Below are 16,792 nucleotides of genomic sequence, written 5' to 3'. Positions count from 1 at the left end.
TTATTTTAACGTTTATTCATTTTTGAGAGACAGAGACACAGCATGAGCAGGGAAGGGGCGGAGAGAGGGAGACATAGAATCTGAAGCAGGCTCCAGGCTCTGAGCTGTCAGCACAGAGCCCGACACAGGGCTTGAACTCACGAACTGAGAGATCATGACCTGAGCCGAAGTTGGAGGCTCAACCTACTGAGCCATCCAGGCGCCCCATGGGAACGTTTATTTTTAAAAGTGCACTTCTTGGGGTGCCTGGGTGGTTCAGTCGGTTAAACATCTGACTCTTGGTTTCAGGTCAGGTCATGATCTCATGGTTCGTGAGTTCAAACCCAGTGTCAGGCTCCACACTCACAAGTGCAGAGCCTGCTTGGTATTCCCTCTCTCTCTCTCTCTCTCTGTCCCTCCCCCAAATAAACTTTTTTTAAAAAAGTATATTTTATTTTGCAGTAAAAGAAGGTACTCTTGAAGTAAGAAATAAATGAAACTATCCAAATCCCATCTGCACAGACTGCCTGCCTATCATGTCCAGGAAAGGCTGACCTATGTACATGTGAACAACAAAAAGAACCCAGCATCTAAACCAAGTTAATATGGGAGTTTAAAAAATAGGAGATGAGAATTAAAACTTTTGGGCAAATGAAAGCATTCTCCCCACTACAGCAAACAACAACAAACAACAACAACAAAAACAAAAGAAAGAAAAAGAAAGAAAAGAAAGCCACAAAGCAGAAAAAAATGGTTACATGATATTTCAACATGAATTAAATAGAATTAAATCAGCAACTGCCAATATAAAAAAATACCATGAATCAAAAATTTTAAAACTCTGACAACGAACTAAGGGAAGAAACTAAAAGAAAAGACAAAATCTCATAAATGAAGGGATAGTATACATAACTGAAAGTATGTGAAGGCATGTAAAGGATAAAAAATGAAAAGAGAGAAGATAATTAGAATAAAGAAAAAGGGCCAGAGAGAAACACAAACAAAAGATATATAAATAAGATTCAATAATATCTATAATGGGAGTCACTGAAGAAGAAACACAAAACAGTAAAACATTTAAAACTGTAATTCGCAGCTCTCTGAAATGAAAGACCTGAATGTACAGACTGAAAGAACTCACTGTACATTTAAGAAAATTGACCCAGCACAGTCACTTTGAGACAGAGCTAGTAAATGTCTTAGACTTTAAATCATAATAATAGTAATAATTAAAATCTTCTGAGCCTCCAGGCAAAAGGACCAAATCACTTGAAAAGGAAATGAAATCAGGTTGACATTAAGCTTACCAACAGCAGCATAAAAAAACAAATAAAGAGTGGGATAACATTTTCAAGAAACTCAAGCAAAGAAAGTATGAAACAAGGATTTAATATCAGTTGAACTGTTTTTCAATTATCAAGGTTATAGAAAACGCTTCAATAAATATGCAAGAATTCAAAGAATCCTGAGAAATCTATTTAAGAATTAATTCCTCCAACTAAGAGATAGTTGAGAACATTTCAGAAAAGGACAAGGGGTTAGCAGGGAATATATTATTCTAAAATAAAATTGCGAGTAAGGATAGAAGAACAGTATCATGTATATTACATGTTCTGATTAGGTAGAAATAATACAACTAAGAATAAAACTGGAAGAAAGGGTAAAACATGAGAGGTGAAAGTTCAATACGCTAGTTAGTTTCCTCGTAGGTAATAAGCAGAAGTCAAAGATGTCAGGTAGTAGAACCTAAGTAAAAGAGGAGGACTAAGAAAATTATATACAGATCCTCCTTGACTTATAATGGGAATATGTCCCAATAAACCCACTTGAAGTTGAAAACAGAATAAACTGAAAATGCATTTAATACACCCAACCTATGGAACATCATAGCTTGGCCTGCCTTAAATGCGCTCAGAACACTCACATTAGCTTACAATAGGGCAAATCATCGAACACAAGCCTATTTTACAACAAAGTGTTAAATACATCATGTAATTTAATAAATACTGTACTGCAAGTGAAAAACAAAATGGTTGTCCACATATCAGTTGTTCATACTCTCAAGATTGCTTTGACTGGCTGTGAGCTTGCCAGCAGCATCGTACCACATATTACTAGTGGGGGAAAAGATCAAAAGTCAAGATTTAAAGTGTGGTTTCTACTGAATGTGTACCATTTTTGCACCATCATGAAGTCAAAAAATTATAAACCAAGGACTGTCTGTAAAGATATCTGTATAATGGTGAACACTAGAATACCAGTAGTAGAATAAACAGTAGAATAAATTCTAACTCATTCTAAATATTAAAAGAACTAAAAAATCAAAGGTCAAAGATGTGAGTAAATATAACATAAAACAATACAACGAAGCTAGGAATAAAAATACCAGTCATAGCAATATATATAAACTCACCTCCTAAAATAAAATATTTTCTGATTGGATCATCAAGAAAAACCTAACACTGCACCTAACAACTACAGAATGCACATTCTTTTCAAGTTTCCATGGCACAGACACCACAAAAGATCATATGTGGAGCCAAGCTCAAATTTAAAAGGACTCAGTAATAAAAGTATGTCCTCTGACCACAAGAGAATTAAGCTAAAAATCAATAACTAGAGAAAACCTAACACATTCGTAAATTAAGCAACACGCTTCTAGAGACTTAGGTCAAGGAAGAAATCACTTGCATTGTCCCCACTGTTATATTTATCACAAATTTTGACATAAATTCTGCCTTGTCAGATACCAGGATGGCAATCTCAGCCTTCTTTTTCGTTTGTAGGAAAACCTTTGCTATAATGGTACTTACCAGAAGACAATAGAGCAATGTCTATAGAATCTTGAGGAGAAGAGATTTGGCAAGAATTGTGAAATTATTATCTATGCTTGAAGGTAATTGATACTCTTTCATATGCAAAGATTTTTTTAAAAACTCATCATTTATGTACCTCTGCTGAAAATTACTTTAAAATATTAAGCAACCAACCAAAAGATTAATTAAAATTAGGAACTGAAGAATGGCGAACCTATATAATAAAAGGAATGTTGGTAACATTAAAGATAATTAAACGTACAGATCAACATATATAATTTCTCTATAGGTGGTTACAAAGTTGAATGCAGAAGAAAAACTTTTTGAAAAGAAGAGTTATAAGATTATAATATTATGTTTCAGAAAGCTGGGTCTACAATACCAGATTGAATTAATGAATTAATTAATGAATACCAGCCCTTGAAAATAGAAGATAAGCAGGAAAATCTTTATCAAGAAAGTAAAGGCACAATAAAATTTTCTTTGAGTATTTCTGCTTGCAGCCAAGATGGAGTAGCAGGCAGAGTAGACTTGCCCTCCTGCCTAAAACAACCTAAAGAAAACCAGAAAGAATAAATGAAACAAAAGTTTTCAAAACACGGAATACCAGGGAAAGGACAGTGATCCCTGAGGGGTAGGAAACAAAGGAGGTGAGTCTGGTCATTAACCTAGCTTACTACCTTGAGAGAGTTTCCAGGCCCTGGTGCAGAGAAGGGAAGGTAATAGCCCAACAGAATCTCTGAGTTGAGAAGGTAGAACTGAGGGTCTAGGGAGACTGAGGGAACTAAAGTACATAGGACAGCGTACCAGAGAAGAGAAAGCTGCACAGAAGGAAATTTGCAGAGGGTCCCATAAAGTACTTAGCTGAGCACTGATCAGATGTATGTGAGGGAACAACCCCAAACTGGGGAAAGAACCATCAGAAAGGATGAGAGGGAACAGTGCCCAGCATTTCACACAGAGTTGGGAATAGCACCTGCTCCCTCCAGCCAGATTCACAGAGCACCGTGTAGATTACTGGGGAGGTTCTGACTCAGTCATGGAGAATAATTAGCCCTAGGCTCAGCACAGGTCTGGACCTGCCTAATAAATTATAGAGCAATACCCAGAAGGATCAAACTATTTCTAAGTAACTACATCTCAGAACGAAGCAAGAAGATTTATAATAATACATAAATATCTAGCACCTAACGAGGCAAAATGCATAATATCTGGCAACAAATCAAAGATTAAAAGTCATGGAAACATGGCCCATTGTAAAGAGAATAATCATTTAGTCACAACCAACCAAGAACTGACATAGATGTTGGAATTAGCAGAAGTCATTAAAAGTTACTTTAACTGTATTCTTTATGTTCATAAAGTTGACTAGACACATGGAGGACATAAAAAAGACCCAAATGAACTTCTAAAAATGAAAACCTACAAAGGGTGAGATGAAAAATATGCTGAATAGAATTAATGGAAGATTAGCCACTGATAAAGAAATAATAAACTTGCAGTTATAGCAATAAAATCTATCCAAAATGAAAGAAAGAAGAAAAGTAATTTTTTTAAAAATGAAAAAAGCATCAGTAAGCTAAGGGCAACTTTAAGTATCCAAGTAAGAAGACTGGATACTTTCATTCTTCCCAAATTAATATTAGGGTTAAATCTCATTCAATCTAATTTATAAAAAGTTTTTTTTTTTTTAATTTTTTTTTTTTAACGTTTATTTTTGAGACAGAGGGAGACAGAGCGTGAACACGGGAGGGGCAGAGAGAGAGGGAGACACAGAATCTGAAACAGTCTCCAGGCTCTGAGCTGTCAGCACAGAGCCTGACGCGGGGCTCGAACTCACAGACCGTGAGATCATGACCTGAGCCGAAGTCGGACGCTTAACCGACTGAGCCACCCAGGCGCCCCTAAAAAGTTTTTTTTTAATTTAACAAAATAATTCTAGAGCTCAGAAAAAAATTTAAACGGTGGGACAGTGAAGAAAACTTTGCAAAGGAAATAGAATGGACAGGTGGATAACTATTTCTACCAGGTATTTAAACATACTCTAAAATGTATATTTACAACACATTACACATTACAACAGTGAGATGCGAACATGAGAGCAGCTAAGTGAGACTAAAACAGATGCACCAAGACAGATCACAGTAGTAATAAGAACTTAAAAAATAATTAAAGTGGTTCTAGAAAGTGAAAATGAAAAGAGTATTTAATAATAATAACAATATAAATATTATTCAATAATTATTCAATAATCAGTCTGGGTGGTCTTGGTAATACTTGGAGTAAAGTATCATTTTAAATCAGAGGTTCTTAATCTTTGGCTCATTGACCATTGGCCTTCATGGTATCTGTGAAAGTGGGGTGTAGAGTGAGTTTTCCCTTCAACTTTCCTCTTGAAGTTGAATCCATAGGGCAGAAGTTTTAAGTTTTAAAGTTATTAAGTTTTTAAAATATTTTACATCATCAGATAATACTTGATTGTCACTATTGTCATGTTCTAACATCCAGAAGAGTTTCCCATTGATGAGAAAGAAAAAAAACATTCCTACCATTATGACTAGGGGTTCTGCTTTTGTTTATTTAAGTGTAATAAAATATAAAATAAGTAAAAAAAAAAGAAGAAACACTGTGATATATTGATCCTTTGAAATGTCTTAAAATAACGTATAGGCTGTTTACCAAGTTGAAATGCAGAAAAACTATACAGAAGGGGAAAGAACTTGGAGAAGCCATGTCCCCTAGAAATGATAACGTGCTTTGTGGTTTGGAACGAAGAAAAACTGAAGCAGGTGAAGGAGCTCCTATTGCAAATGATGTCATTCACTCCATAACTGCCATCTCTTCTAAAATGTTAATATTTTGAAGCAGGTCCAAGAGGAACTGATAACTTTGCAGCTAGCTAGTGAGGCCTCTGATGCTCTCAGCACAGCCACCTCTCTTACTGGGATTCCTAGTTCATAAGACCCTCTTGAAATTTTCAAAAACTACCATTATCTTGAAAATGGTATTCCAAGTAAATATCTGACTAGAAGAAAGTTCCAGAACCTTGGGCACAGACCAAGTATCCCTGACATTTGGCTGTCCATTTGTTTTTGCTGCTTTGGATAAGAAGCTCCAGATATCACTGTGACTGGATACTTTCTCTACCAGCAGTTATGGGTGCCGAATGTAGCATCACTGATCCCAAATGATGGCTTGCCTAATGCTATGAGAAGCATCAACTTCAAGGCCAGAGGGGCTGAATCATTTGTTAGGATCTTTCATCAAGGAATAGGAGCAGAATGAAAGTAGTTCTTCATTTACTGAATAGAAATTTGCTGGATTTCCAGAGGAAAGTTTTGAAATGCTTGATTAAATTTGGGCAAGAAATTTTACTGTCTTTTTTTTTTTTTTTCCAAATAGGACAGGAAAGCCCTCTCAATCACAGTTTAGCATACTTGGACAATATTTTTGGCCATATCTCTTGGCTAAAGTCCCGCAGTCAATATTATGTATGCTGCTTAAGAATGAAGTGCCCTTGTTCTATGGGAGATGGGTCATTAGGAGGTCAGTATCCTTCTAACACTAAAGAAAGACTTTCCCCTATCCAGAGTTAAGGGTGGCCAAACTTTTTCCAACTTCTTGGCAGGCAGAAGCAAACATATGCCAAACTTTTAAAGGTTATTCATAATCAATATAATCTTAAGATTGAAATGTGGATTTAATAATCTAAAATCTGGCAATATGGATGAACATCCAAGTCTTTGACTTTGCCAAAGATAATAGCCTCAGTGAGTTGGGGACAGAGCAAATTATTCACCCTGAAGTCAACTATGTCTCAACTCAAGACTACCCTCATTTGGCAAAGTGTACTACAGACTTTTGACTCCATTTGCTATGGTGTGCTTTTGCAAGCCAGGATTTACAACACTTCTGCCACTGAAACAAAAATCAAAGCTGATTGGATATCAAGCATGACCCATATATTATCATATAAAAACCACTCAAAACTTTCTCCTACTTCTATAAGTCAAACCACAACAGTTTTCACATTGAAATTAGTGATCTGCTGAGTTGAAGTTGAAATTTTGCTCTGCTTAGAAATTTTTGTTCTATTTCCTTTTCATCATAAAGTAGGTATTAATTTTTACATTAAAAATTAATGACAGATCAGGGTGCCTGGGTGGCTCAGTTGGTTGAGTGTCCAACTCAGGTCATGATCACGTGGTTTGTGAGTTTAAGGCCCTGCCTCGGGCTCACTGCTGTCAATGCAGAGCCCACTTTGGATCCTCTGTCCCCCCTCTCTGTCCCTCCCTTGTTCGTTCTCTTTCTCTCTCTCAAAACTAAATAAAACATTAAAAATTAATGAGAGAGACATAGGTTGGTAAAGAATGTTTCTCAAATATGTTTCTATGTGTAATCACATAAAAAAGAATGTGTAATCAGTGTCTAATATTATAAAAATTAATTCTTCCCAAATTTTTGTGCATATGTAAATTCATAGTTCTCAGAATCTCAAAGAGGTCCATGAATCAAAAACCTGGATAAAAACCCACTCCTCTGATTTAGATATAACATAACACACACAGTAATCTCACAACAGTTCAGGAATTATATGGAAGCAAATCAAAGCACTACACTTAGAGAAAAATATATAGCACATTTCAGGCTGAAAAAGAGCCTTCTGACCAAAACAGCAAACAAAAAACTGATTTCAGCAAGAAAACACAAACTTTCGTAAATGTATAAAGTCACAAACATTCCCAAAAGAGAAAATACAAATGGAATATAAAACATTTAAAAATTAATTTCTTTAATAATCAAAGAAATTCAAGTTAAAATGAGACAATTTGCCTATGATATTAACAGAGGTTTGTTTTTTTTTTTAAGCTGTATAAGGAAAAGTTGTGAAAGTACGTGAGAATTCTCATACACCAGTGGAATAAAAGTACTGTGGTACTTTGATGGAAAGCAATGTTATAATGTCTATCAAATGTTTTCAAAATGGTCATTCTCTAAATACTGCAGGATATCTCTTATACCTGGAATCTAAAAAAAAGAGGTGGCTGAACTCTTAGAATAGAATGGTGGTTGCCAGGGACTGGAGGGTAGGGGAAATAGGAAGATGTTGCTCAAAGGGTACAAACTCCAGCTATAACATGAATAAGTTCAGTGGATCTAATGTACAGCATGCTGACTATAGTCAACAATACTGTATTATAGGGCACCTAGGTGATTCAGTCTGTTAAGCGTCTGACTTCGGCCCAGGTCACGATCTCAGGTTCATGAGTTCAAGCCCCACATCAGGCTCTCTGCTGTCAGTGCCGGGTCCACTTCGGATCTTCTGTCCCCCTCTCTCTATGTACCCCCCCACCCCCGCTCGTGTTCTCTCTCTTTCAGAAATAACAAATGAACATTTTTAAAAAAAAATACTATTGTATACTTAAAATTTATTAAGAGAGTAGATCTTAAATGTTCTCACCACACACAAAAAAATAGTAATTATGGGAGGTGATGAATGTGTTAACTAACCTTATTGAGGTAATCCCTTCCTAGTATATATGTATATCAAATGATCACGATGTGTACCTTAAATTCACACAATGCTTTATGTCAATTATATCTCAATAAAGCTGGAAAAATGAAATTAAACTATATCATTTTTCCTTACCTTATGAATTCACCAGTCCTAAGTGAGTCAGAGAAAAAAAGGTGTCAGACACCATTCAACTGGACTATAGAACCCTAACCACCCAGTGCTCCTTGACTATCCATCTCTGATTGCTACTTCTTGCCTTGCAGGTGAATGATGAAATATATAGACATTTTAACAAAATTAACCTCCAGATTTTTAAACAAAATTTTGTTTAACATTTATTTACTTTTGAGAGACAGAGAGAAACAGAACATGAGCAGGGGAGGGGAAAAGAGCGGGAAACACAGAATCTGAAGCAGGCTCCAGACTCTGATCCGTCAGCACAAAGCCCGATGCAGGGCTCGAACTCAGGAACCGTGAGATCATGACCCGAGCCAAAGTTGGACGCTCAACCGACTGAGCCACCCAGGTGCCCCAACCTCCAGATTTAACTCGATATCTATTTTCTTCACTATCCAAAATCAGGCCAACTTTTTCAAGGTTTGTGTTCAATGCAAGAAAAAAAATTTTAGTGTATGCAATGAAACTGAGTGACATTCAAAAACAAATAAAATAGTCATTCTCTAGTTTAAGAATTTAATTTCAAATAATTTCTATCTAGTGGGAAAAAATCCAAAATATAGAGATTTTATGAATAAATTGTTTACTCTAGTGTTATTAATAAAAAAATAAAAATTAATCTATATTAAGGGAATGGTTAAGTTGACATATCAAGGTATATGATAGAATATGGATTCAGGGTCCCTGGGTGGCTCAGTCGGTTCAGCGTCTGACTCTTGATTTTGGCTCAGGTCATGATCTCATGGTTCATGAGACTGAGCCCCCCATCAGGCTCTGTGCTGACAGCTTGGAACCTGCTTAGGAGTCTCTCTCCCTCTCTCTCGGCCCCTGCCCTGCTTGTGCAAGCTCTCTCTTAAAAAAAAAAAAAAAAAAAAAAGAATATGCAGCCATTGAAATAATGTTTGTAATGGGTTTTTTGGATGACATGATCAAAATTGATGATGTATTAAGTGAGGAAAAAAGGTAGTAAAAAATACTAAGAAACATTTTAAGGAAATATGATACATATTTATGGTAGCTGTTTCTAGGTAAGATTTGGGTGATTATTTTTATCACAAATTACTTTTGTGATACTTTGCAAATTATCTACAATGAGTATATATTACTCACACTCGGGAAAATTAAATAAAAATAGAGTAACTGCAGAACACGTGTACATATCAAGTTTAGATCATGGATAAGGGACAGAAATATTTTAAAGAAAAAGAAAAACGTCATCTTATATGAATGAGCAAATAATGAGTATAAACTTTCAAAACAACTAATGAAAGAAGAAGTTTTGTTGTTTACTTCTTGGCTTAGCTGTTAGATGATGTGGATATGACTGAGTTCTGTTTAAATGGTAAATAATAGGGGCCCCTGGGTGGCTCAGTTGGTTAAGCATCTGACTCTTGATTCCAGCTCAGGTCATGATCTGATGGTTTGAGAGTTGCAAAAATAAGAAACGGTAAAAGAACACCCATGCCCTTTACCCAGATTATCCTATTTTTCATATTTTACTAGATATGTACACTTTATCTCTCCGTGTACCTTGAAATATGTATTGAAATACACACAATTTTTTCTAAACCATTTGAGGGTAGGTTAACGTGTCATTATGACCTTTTACTCCTACTTCATTGTATATTTCCTAAGAATAGAAACCCTACTTTTTTTGAGATGGGGCCTCTGAAGTGGGATGAAGAAGGAGAGTATGAGGAGGTTGTCTCCTTCTGGTCACTAGGGACCAATCATCCACGTTTTCTCCTTCTGTAACACCAACAGAGGTTGCAAACTATTGCACTAGACAAATGCCATTCCATCAGTAACAACAATACCCCCAATATATATATACACATAATTATAATTTAGATATATGTGCTCATCTATTATGTACCTTATAAGGCCTATTCTTAAATAAGAATAAGATAAAATTAAATACAAATACAAGTTGATAGTTTTCTTTCAGCACCCTCGAAGGTGTATACCGTGTCCTCACCTTGGACGCCATTTTTCTACACTGTGGCGGTAAACAGGAGAAGGACTGTCATCACTTCCAAAGCGGAGCCCCGGTTCTGCTCCCCAGATTGTACCCCCCTTACATTCTGCCAGTTCTCTCTATCACAATGCACTGTTTTATTACCTTCACAGTGTTTATTGCTGCTGGAAGTCACCTTGCTTATTTATGTGTTTACTTGTTTATTTCCTGCTCCCCCACCCCACCCTTCCCCACTAGAAGCTCCATGAGAGCCAAGATCTTGCCTCTTGTTCATTCCTAATTCCTTCACCCCTAAAACAGGGCTTGGCTCATAATGGGTGCTCATTAGATACTTATGCACAGATGCTCCCTGGCTCACATTCCAGCTCTACCCGCTGCTTGGTTCTCTACTCTCCCAGCAAACAACAGGGTAGGTCCCCTGAGGGAGCAAACAATACCCTATCCTACATCTTAGAGAAGCTTCTCCGATTAAAACACCCCTGTACAAGGTGTGCAGCTGAGGACAATCTTCCTCTTTATGTAACACACAGGGCCACAGTCTCAAATCCAGAACGTAAAAGATATATATAATTAAAATATTCCTAAAGAGGGGCGCCTGGGTGGCGCAGTCGGTTAAGCGTCCGACTTCATTCAGCCAGGTCACGATCTCGCGGTCCGTGAGTTCGAGCCCCGCGTCAGGCTCTGGGCTGATGGCTCGGAGCCTGGAGCCTGTTTCCGATTCTGTGTCTCCCTCTCTCTCTGCCCCTCCCCCGTTCATGCTCTGTCTCTCTCTGTCCCAAAAAAAAAAAAAAAAAAAAAAAAAAAAAAAAAAAATTCCTAAAGACATTTCTACTTCTTTGTAATCATTTATTTCTAAGCTGAACTATCATTTTTCACACAAAAGCTATCGTTCTCACTCAATCCTGTCAGGCTGTTCTTGCCATTTCTGCCCTAGGAGGGAAAAAAGGAAGATGTACAGGTACCTGATGGTTTTCCACACATCAAAGCCATCCAGAGGCTTGGTGCCTTTTGTGCTTCCCCTGGCCAGCTTCACGAGAGTCGGCAACCAGTCAGAAATGTGGATGAGCTCCCGGTTCTTCACACCCTTCTGCTTCAGCAAGGGGCTTGCCACAAAGCCCACTCCTCGAATGCCTCCTTCCCACAGGCTCCATTTTCTTCCTCGAAGGGGCCAGTTATTGCCCCCTGCCAATGTCTGTCCTCCATTATCTGAAATACAGTTAGGTCTTTGCATGAGGACAATGCTAGACACATTTAAGAACAGAGAACTTCGGGGCGCCTGGGTGGCTCAGTCGGTTAAGTGTCCGACTTGGGCTCAGGTCACGATCTCGCGGTCCGCGGGTTCGAGCCCCGCGTCGGGCTCTGGGCTGATGGCTCGGAGCCTGGAGCCTGCTTACGATTCTGTGTTTCCCTCTCTCTCTGCCCCTCCCCCGTTCATGCTGTGTCTCTCTCTGTCTGAAAAATAAATAAAAGTTAAAAAAACAAACAAACAGAAAACTTCTTTTTTTAAAAAAAATTTTTTTTAAGTGTTTATTTTTTTTCTTGTGGGTATTATTTTATGCAAAATAAAAAAATTATGGAGAAAGAAGACATACATAATTTTGGAGTTTTTTTCTCCATGTGAAATTTTAAGGCACTGAAATTGACAATACAAATTCTCTTTTTAATTTATTTTCATGAAAACTGAAGAATTCCTTTTTTTTTAATATGAAATTTATTGTCAAATTGGTTTCCATACAACACCCAGTACTCATTCCAACAGGTGCCCTCCTCAATACCCATCACCCACCTGCCCCTCCCTCCCACCCCCCATCAACCCTGTTGGTTCTCAGTTTTTAAAAGTCTCTTAAGTTTTGGCTCCCTCCCTCTCTTTTTTTTTCCTTCCCCTCCCCCACGGTCTTCTGTTAAGTTTCTCAGGATCCACATAGGAGTGCATGTTTATTTATCTTTGAGAGAGAGACAGAGTGCAAGTGGGGGAGGGGCAGAGAGAGGGGGAGACACAGAATCTGAAGCAGGCTCCAGGCTCTGAGCTGTCAGCACAGAGCCCAACGCGGGGCACCGTGAGATCACGACCTGAGCTGAAGTCAGACACCCAACCGACTGAGCCACCCAGGCACCTCAAGAACAGAAGACTTCTATGTTGCTTTTAAATGGTGCTTAAGAACTAAAAAGATACCTCCTCCTTACCTCTTCCAGTACCAAGAGGTACTCAACACTCTTTTTTCCACTCAACACTCCCTTCATTACACAGACATAACCAGAGGGCAATGTGGCACAACTCTGACATGAGACCTTCAAATCCCCTTGGATAAGGTCACTGAAAAACAAGGAAGCCCCCTGAAGATATCTGCTTGGGACAGAGCCCTGTACTAATAATCAATGATGAGGTTGCAATTGCATGCAGGCAATTTTGTGTCACATAGGAGAATGAATCCAGGTAAGCTGAGCTCCCCCTGGTACACGGAAAGAAACCTTAGGGCACCTGTGTGGCTCAGTTGATTTAGTGTCTGACTCTGGATTTCAGCTCAGGTCATGACCCTAGGGTTGTGGGACTGAGTCTCTCATTGGGCTCCTTGCTGAGTGAGGAGCCTTCTTAAGATTCTTTCTCCCTCTGCCCAGCTCCCCCACTCACTCTCTCTCTCTCTCTCTCTCTCTCTCTCTCAAATAAAATAAAATTTAAAAAAGAAACTTCTGAGTGAAATTTCACTTAGTCCTACTGAGTGGGGACAGAAGACCTTTTCATTTTACTCACCTGGAAAAACTTTCTAACATTTACACTGGTAACTGAATTAAACTTCTACTCCCTAGTGATATGACTCTTTTTTAAGTGTGAAAGTTGAAAATTTCTCCAGTGGGCTCAACATCTCTGTAAACAGAGCAGTTGGGTGGAAAAAATAATTGCAAGTAAAGTTCCTCCTTTCTTGACAGGATGGCAAGACGAAGCTTCGTCATACACTGTGTCCAGGGAAGAGGGGTATTCTTCCAAAACAACTGAAGTTGAAGCCAGAGGAGAAGTTATGAGAGTGACTGAAATTAAGTATCTTACCAGCTGGTTGCAGCTCAGTTAGAAATTAAGTTGGACCGTAGGGAAGAGGAGAGATATTGCTTTTACAGTGAGGTTGGAGAATCATCAGTACCTCCAAAAGTATCCATACATTTAGGTGACTCTAGAGACACATTTGAAATAGCCCTTATTTGCATACATATTACACTTCGATTAAATCTTTTTTTAGAAAACCACTGTTATCCACAGGAGCCACATGAGGGCAGTATGACAGACCCGCTCTGTGATGTAAAAATCTAACGCAGAAATCAATATCAAAGCCACAGGAAACACACGGAAGGAAAAAGAACTAACATTTGTTAAGCACCTCCTATGCAACAGGCACCACTTTAATTTTACATTATCTCTCAAAGAATCTAAAGTCTGATCGGCCTGGAATCGAAGCCTCATGCTAACCGCTCAGTAGCTGTGTGACTCAGGGCAATACCTACCTCGGTTTCTTTATATGTAATGTAGAACCAATGATTCCTACCTCAGGTACTATGATGAAAATTAAATGACACCACTTACGATCACTGCTTGACTGAGTACCTGGCACAACCTAAGTGTTCAATAAATGGTAGCTAGTATAATTTATAACAACTCAGTCTAGTATTATCCATTTTGTTGTTTAAAAAAAAAAAAAAAAGGAGTTTGACAAGTCCAAATAGCTAAAAGTGGCAAAGCTAGGCTTCAAACAAGGTCTGCGTGACTCCCCAGGTGCCTTCTGCCCTCAGAGCGCCATGTTCCTGATGTCCCTGGGCTAGATTGAGTTTTATGCCTACGGGCAACATAAAGCTTCACTTCCCTAGGAGAACCACAAGCAGAGTAAATCTCAGCAAAGTGTATACTCTTCCTCTTGATATAGCAGAAGGTATCTCAAGGCGGTTATAGTTCCCTTTAGAGGAACCTTTGTTGCTGGTAAGAAATTCAAGGTTCTGCCTCTAAGGATGCTTCTGCTCATCCTTAACACACTAGGTCCCCGGATCTTCTGTGTGCTTTGCGAAGGGAGGGAGAAGAGTCTGGAGCTAGACTACATGAAGATAACAATTCTGCAGCACATGGGTGACAATTAGTCTTATCGTTTGCTATCACAGACTTAAAAGAACCTTTCCTAAAACCTTACATCTCTTCTTGACAAAAAGTCAAGGCCCAAACAGTCACCCAAGCCAGTTTATTCAATACGCTTTCTATTTTCCGTGAGCAAACCTGTATATTCCCAGCAAGAAGTCGCCATCTTTTGACAGATGGAATGCCTCTGTATCGCTTATACCTCACAGAGTATGTCACCCAAAACCAACGTTTCAAAACTTAAAAGGAGGCACTGTTCGTGTTATACAAAAATACACTGGAAAGAAACGTTTACACTCTGTGCCCTGAGGTCAAGAATGGCTGAGCTGGCACTATTATTTTCCCTCTGTTGTCTAGACTGCCATAAACGATACTGGCTCAGGGCTTGTAGCAGATGCCTGTTGTCTGTATTTTAAATAGATTCACTCCTTTGAGAGATCATATAATCTCTTCCAGTTCCACACACTTGTCAGTGCTCAATACAAAAATACTGGATGATGATGGTGGAGGAAATGCACGTGGAGATGAGGAGGAGGGGGGCTGGGGCTGCGATCTGACTGACGCTAGGAGCAGGTCTGACTCCAAAAGGAAAATACTCTGTGCTGTAAAAGAGAATTTGGCCACTGTGGCTACTGTGGGAGCTGGAAGGGGTTTCTACATCTTAGCAGGGGAGGGTGCTGATGCAGTGAGTAGGACTGTTTTTGCCACTGCTCACTGGGCCGTTCTTCCCATCGGCAACGGTAAGGGATTCTATCATCTGCTATCAGTCATGTTTTCAAGAGCACTCTAGAGAGAAAGCACTGTCAACTGGCACACTGCAATGTCTCTCGGACTCCCCTATCACCGAGCCAACAGCACAAGTGGCAGCATAAAGAGGGCGATTTGGCTTTGCCAGGGGTCTGCATCTCTGCAGGTGACACCTGCCTGAAGGCTGCCACTTATCCACTAAGGGGTAGAATCCACAGTTGGGCTCTTCAGAAATAGCGTTGTGCATCAGTTCTAGCACAGTCTCCTGGGTATTTCAAGAAGTTGGACATAAAACCTGATCACAGGGGTGCCTGGATGGCTCGGTCAGTTAAGCATTCGATTCTTGGTATCAGCTCAGGCCATGATCTCGTGGTGATGAGATCAAGCCCCTCGTCAGGCTCCACACTGAGGGTGGACACTGCTTGGGATTCTCTCTCTCCCTCTCTCTCTGTCCCTCCCCTGCTCACATGTGCTCTCTCTCTCAAAATGAATGAATAAACTTAAAAAAAAAAAAAACTGATCACAGTTGCAGCAAGAATACAATAAGCTCGGAGGTGGGGGACAGGGAAAGTGGGTGATGGGCACTGAGGAGGGCACTTGTTGGGATGAGCACTGGGTGTTGTATGGAAACCAATTTGACAATAAATTATATTTTAAAAAAATAAATAAATGGAAAATGATCCTTAAAAAAAAAAAAGAATATGATAAGCTCATTTGAAATAAGGTTTCCAATATTGCTCACTTAAATCTGACAAATTAAAACTGAAAAAGACAATGGAACCATCACCATTTATTTTCTTTTTCCTTTCTTTTTATTTTTGAAAGAGAGAAAGAGAGAGAAAGAGAGGGAGTGAGCAGGGGAGGGCAGAGAGAGAGGGAGACACAGAATCCAAAGCAGGCTCCAGGCTCTAAGCTGTCAGCACAGAGCCCGATGTGGGGCTCGATCCCATAAGCCGTGAGATCACGACCTGAGTCGAAGTTGGATGTTTAACCAACTGAGCCACCCAGGTGCCCCACCATCACCATTTCAAACATGGTTCTTTTCACTTTCTGTCCTAATTTTCTTTTGGGCAGAAGTTACCTTTCGTTCTTGCTAAGAATTTTCAAGAGAAAATTTTGTTTCATTTCCTGACTTACAAAAAATCTTCCAAATCAATATAAGATGATTCCAACTAGTAAAGGAAGCTCTGAATCTTTTTTTTCAGGGAAATAGTTTTTCCGCAATGTTTTTGGCAGAGGGAAAACCTAATTATAAACACTTTGCTGTCTAGAAAATAAATGTCAAAAATAAATGTCGTCATAAACAGATGGTAAATTTCACTTTATTATTCCTTACTGAACAAAAATAACTGTCAAAAGGTCATGGAAAAACATCGGTTAGCCAAAGATCTGAGCCAAAGCGTTAAGTATATGACCATGAAGCCTCATCCTTACCCAGCTGATAAAAGTTAAGATGGAACCATGAC

The 16,792-nt window shown here is 38.8% G+C and overlaps 1 protein-coding gene across 2 annotated transcripts in view; it reads right to left on the bottom strand.

Annotated features, from left to right (window-relative positions):
- Positions 1-16,792, bottom strand: part of ARSB (arylsulfatase B) — a 178,054-nt gene that overhangs the window by 81,724 nt on the left and 79,538 nt on the right. For both annotated transcript variants that reach the window (XM_058728890.1, XM_058728898.1), the window contains exon 5: positions 11,431-11,674. In XM_058728890.1, the coding sequence (XP_058584873.1) occupies positions 11,431-11,674 (244 nt within the window). The remainder of the gene's footprint in view (positions 1-11,430; positions 11,675-16,792) is intronic.

The sequence above is a fragment of the Neofelis nebulosa genome, chromosome 1 (genome assembly GCF_028018385.1).
Source record: "Neofelis nebulosa isolate mNeoNeb1 chromosome 1, mNeoNeb1.pri, whole genome shotgun sequence".
Taxonomy (NCBI): Eukaryota; Metazoa; Chordata; class Mammalia; order Carnivora; family Felidae; genus Neofelis; species Neofelis nebulosa.
This window is presented reverse-complemented; position numbering and strand designations above follow the sequence as displayed.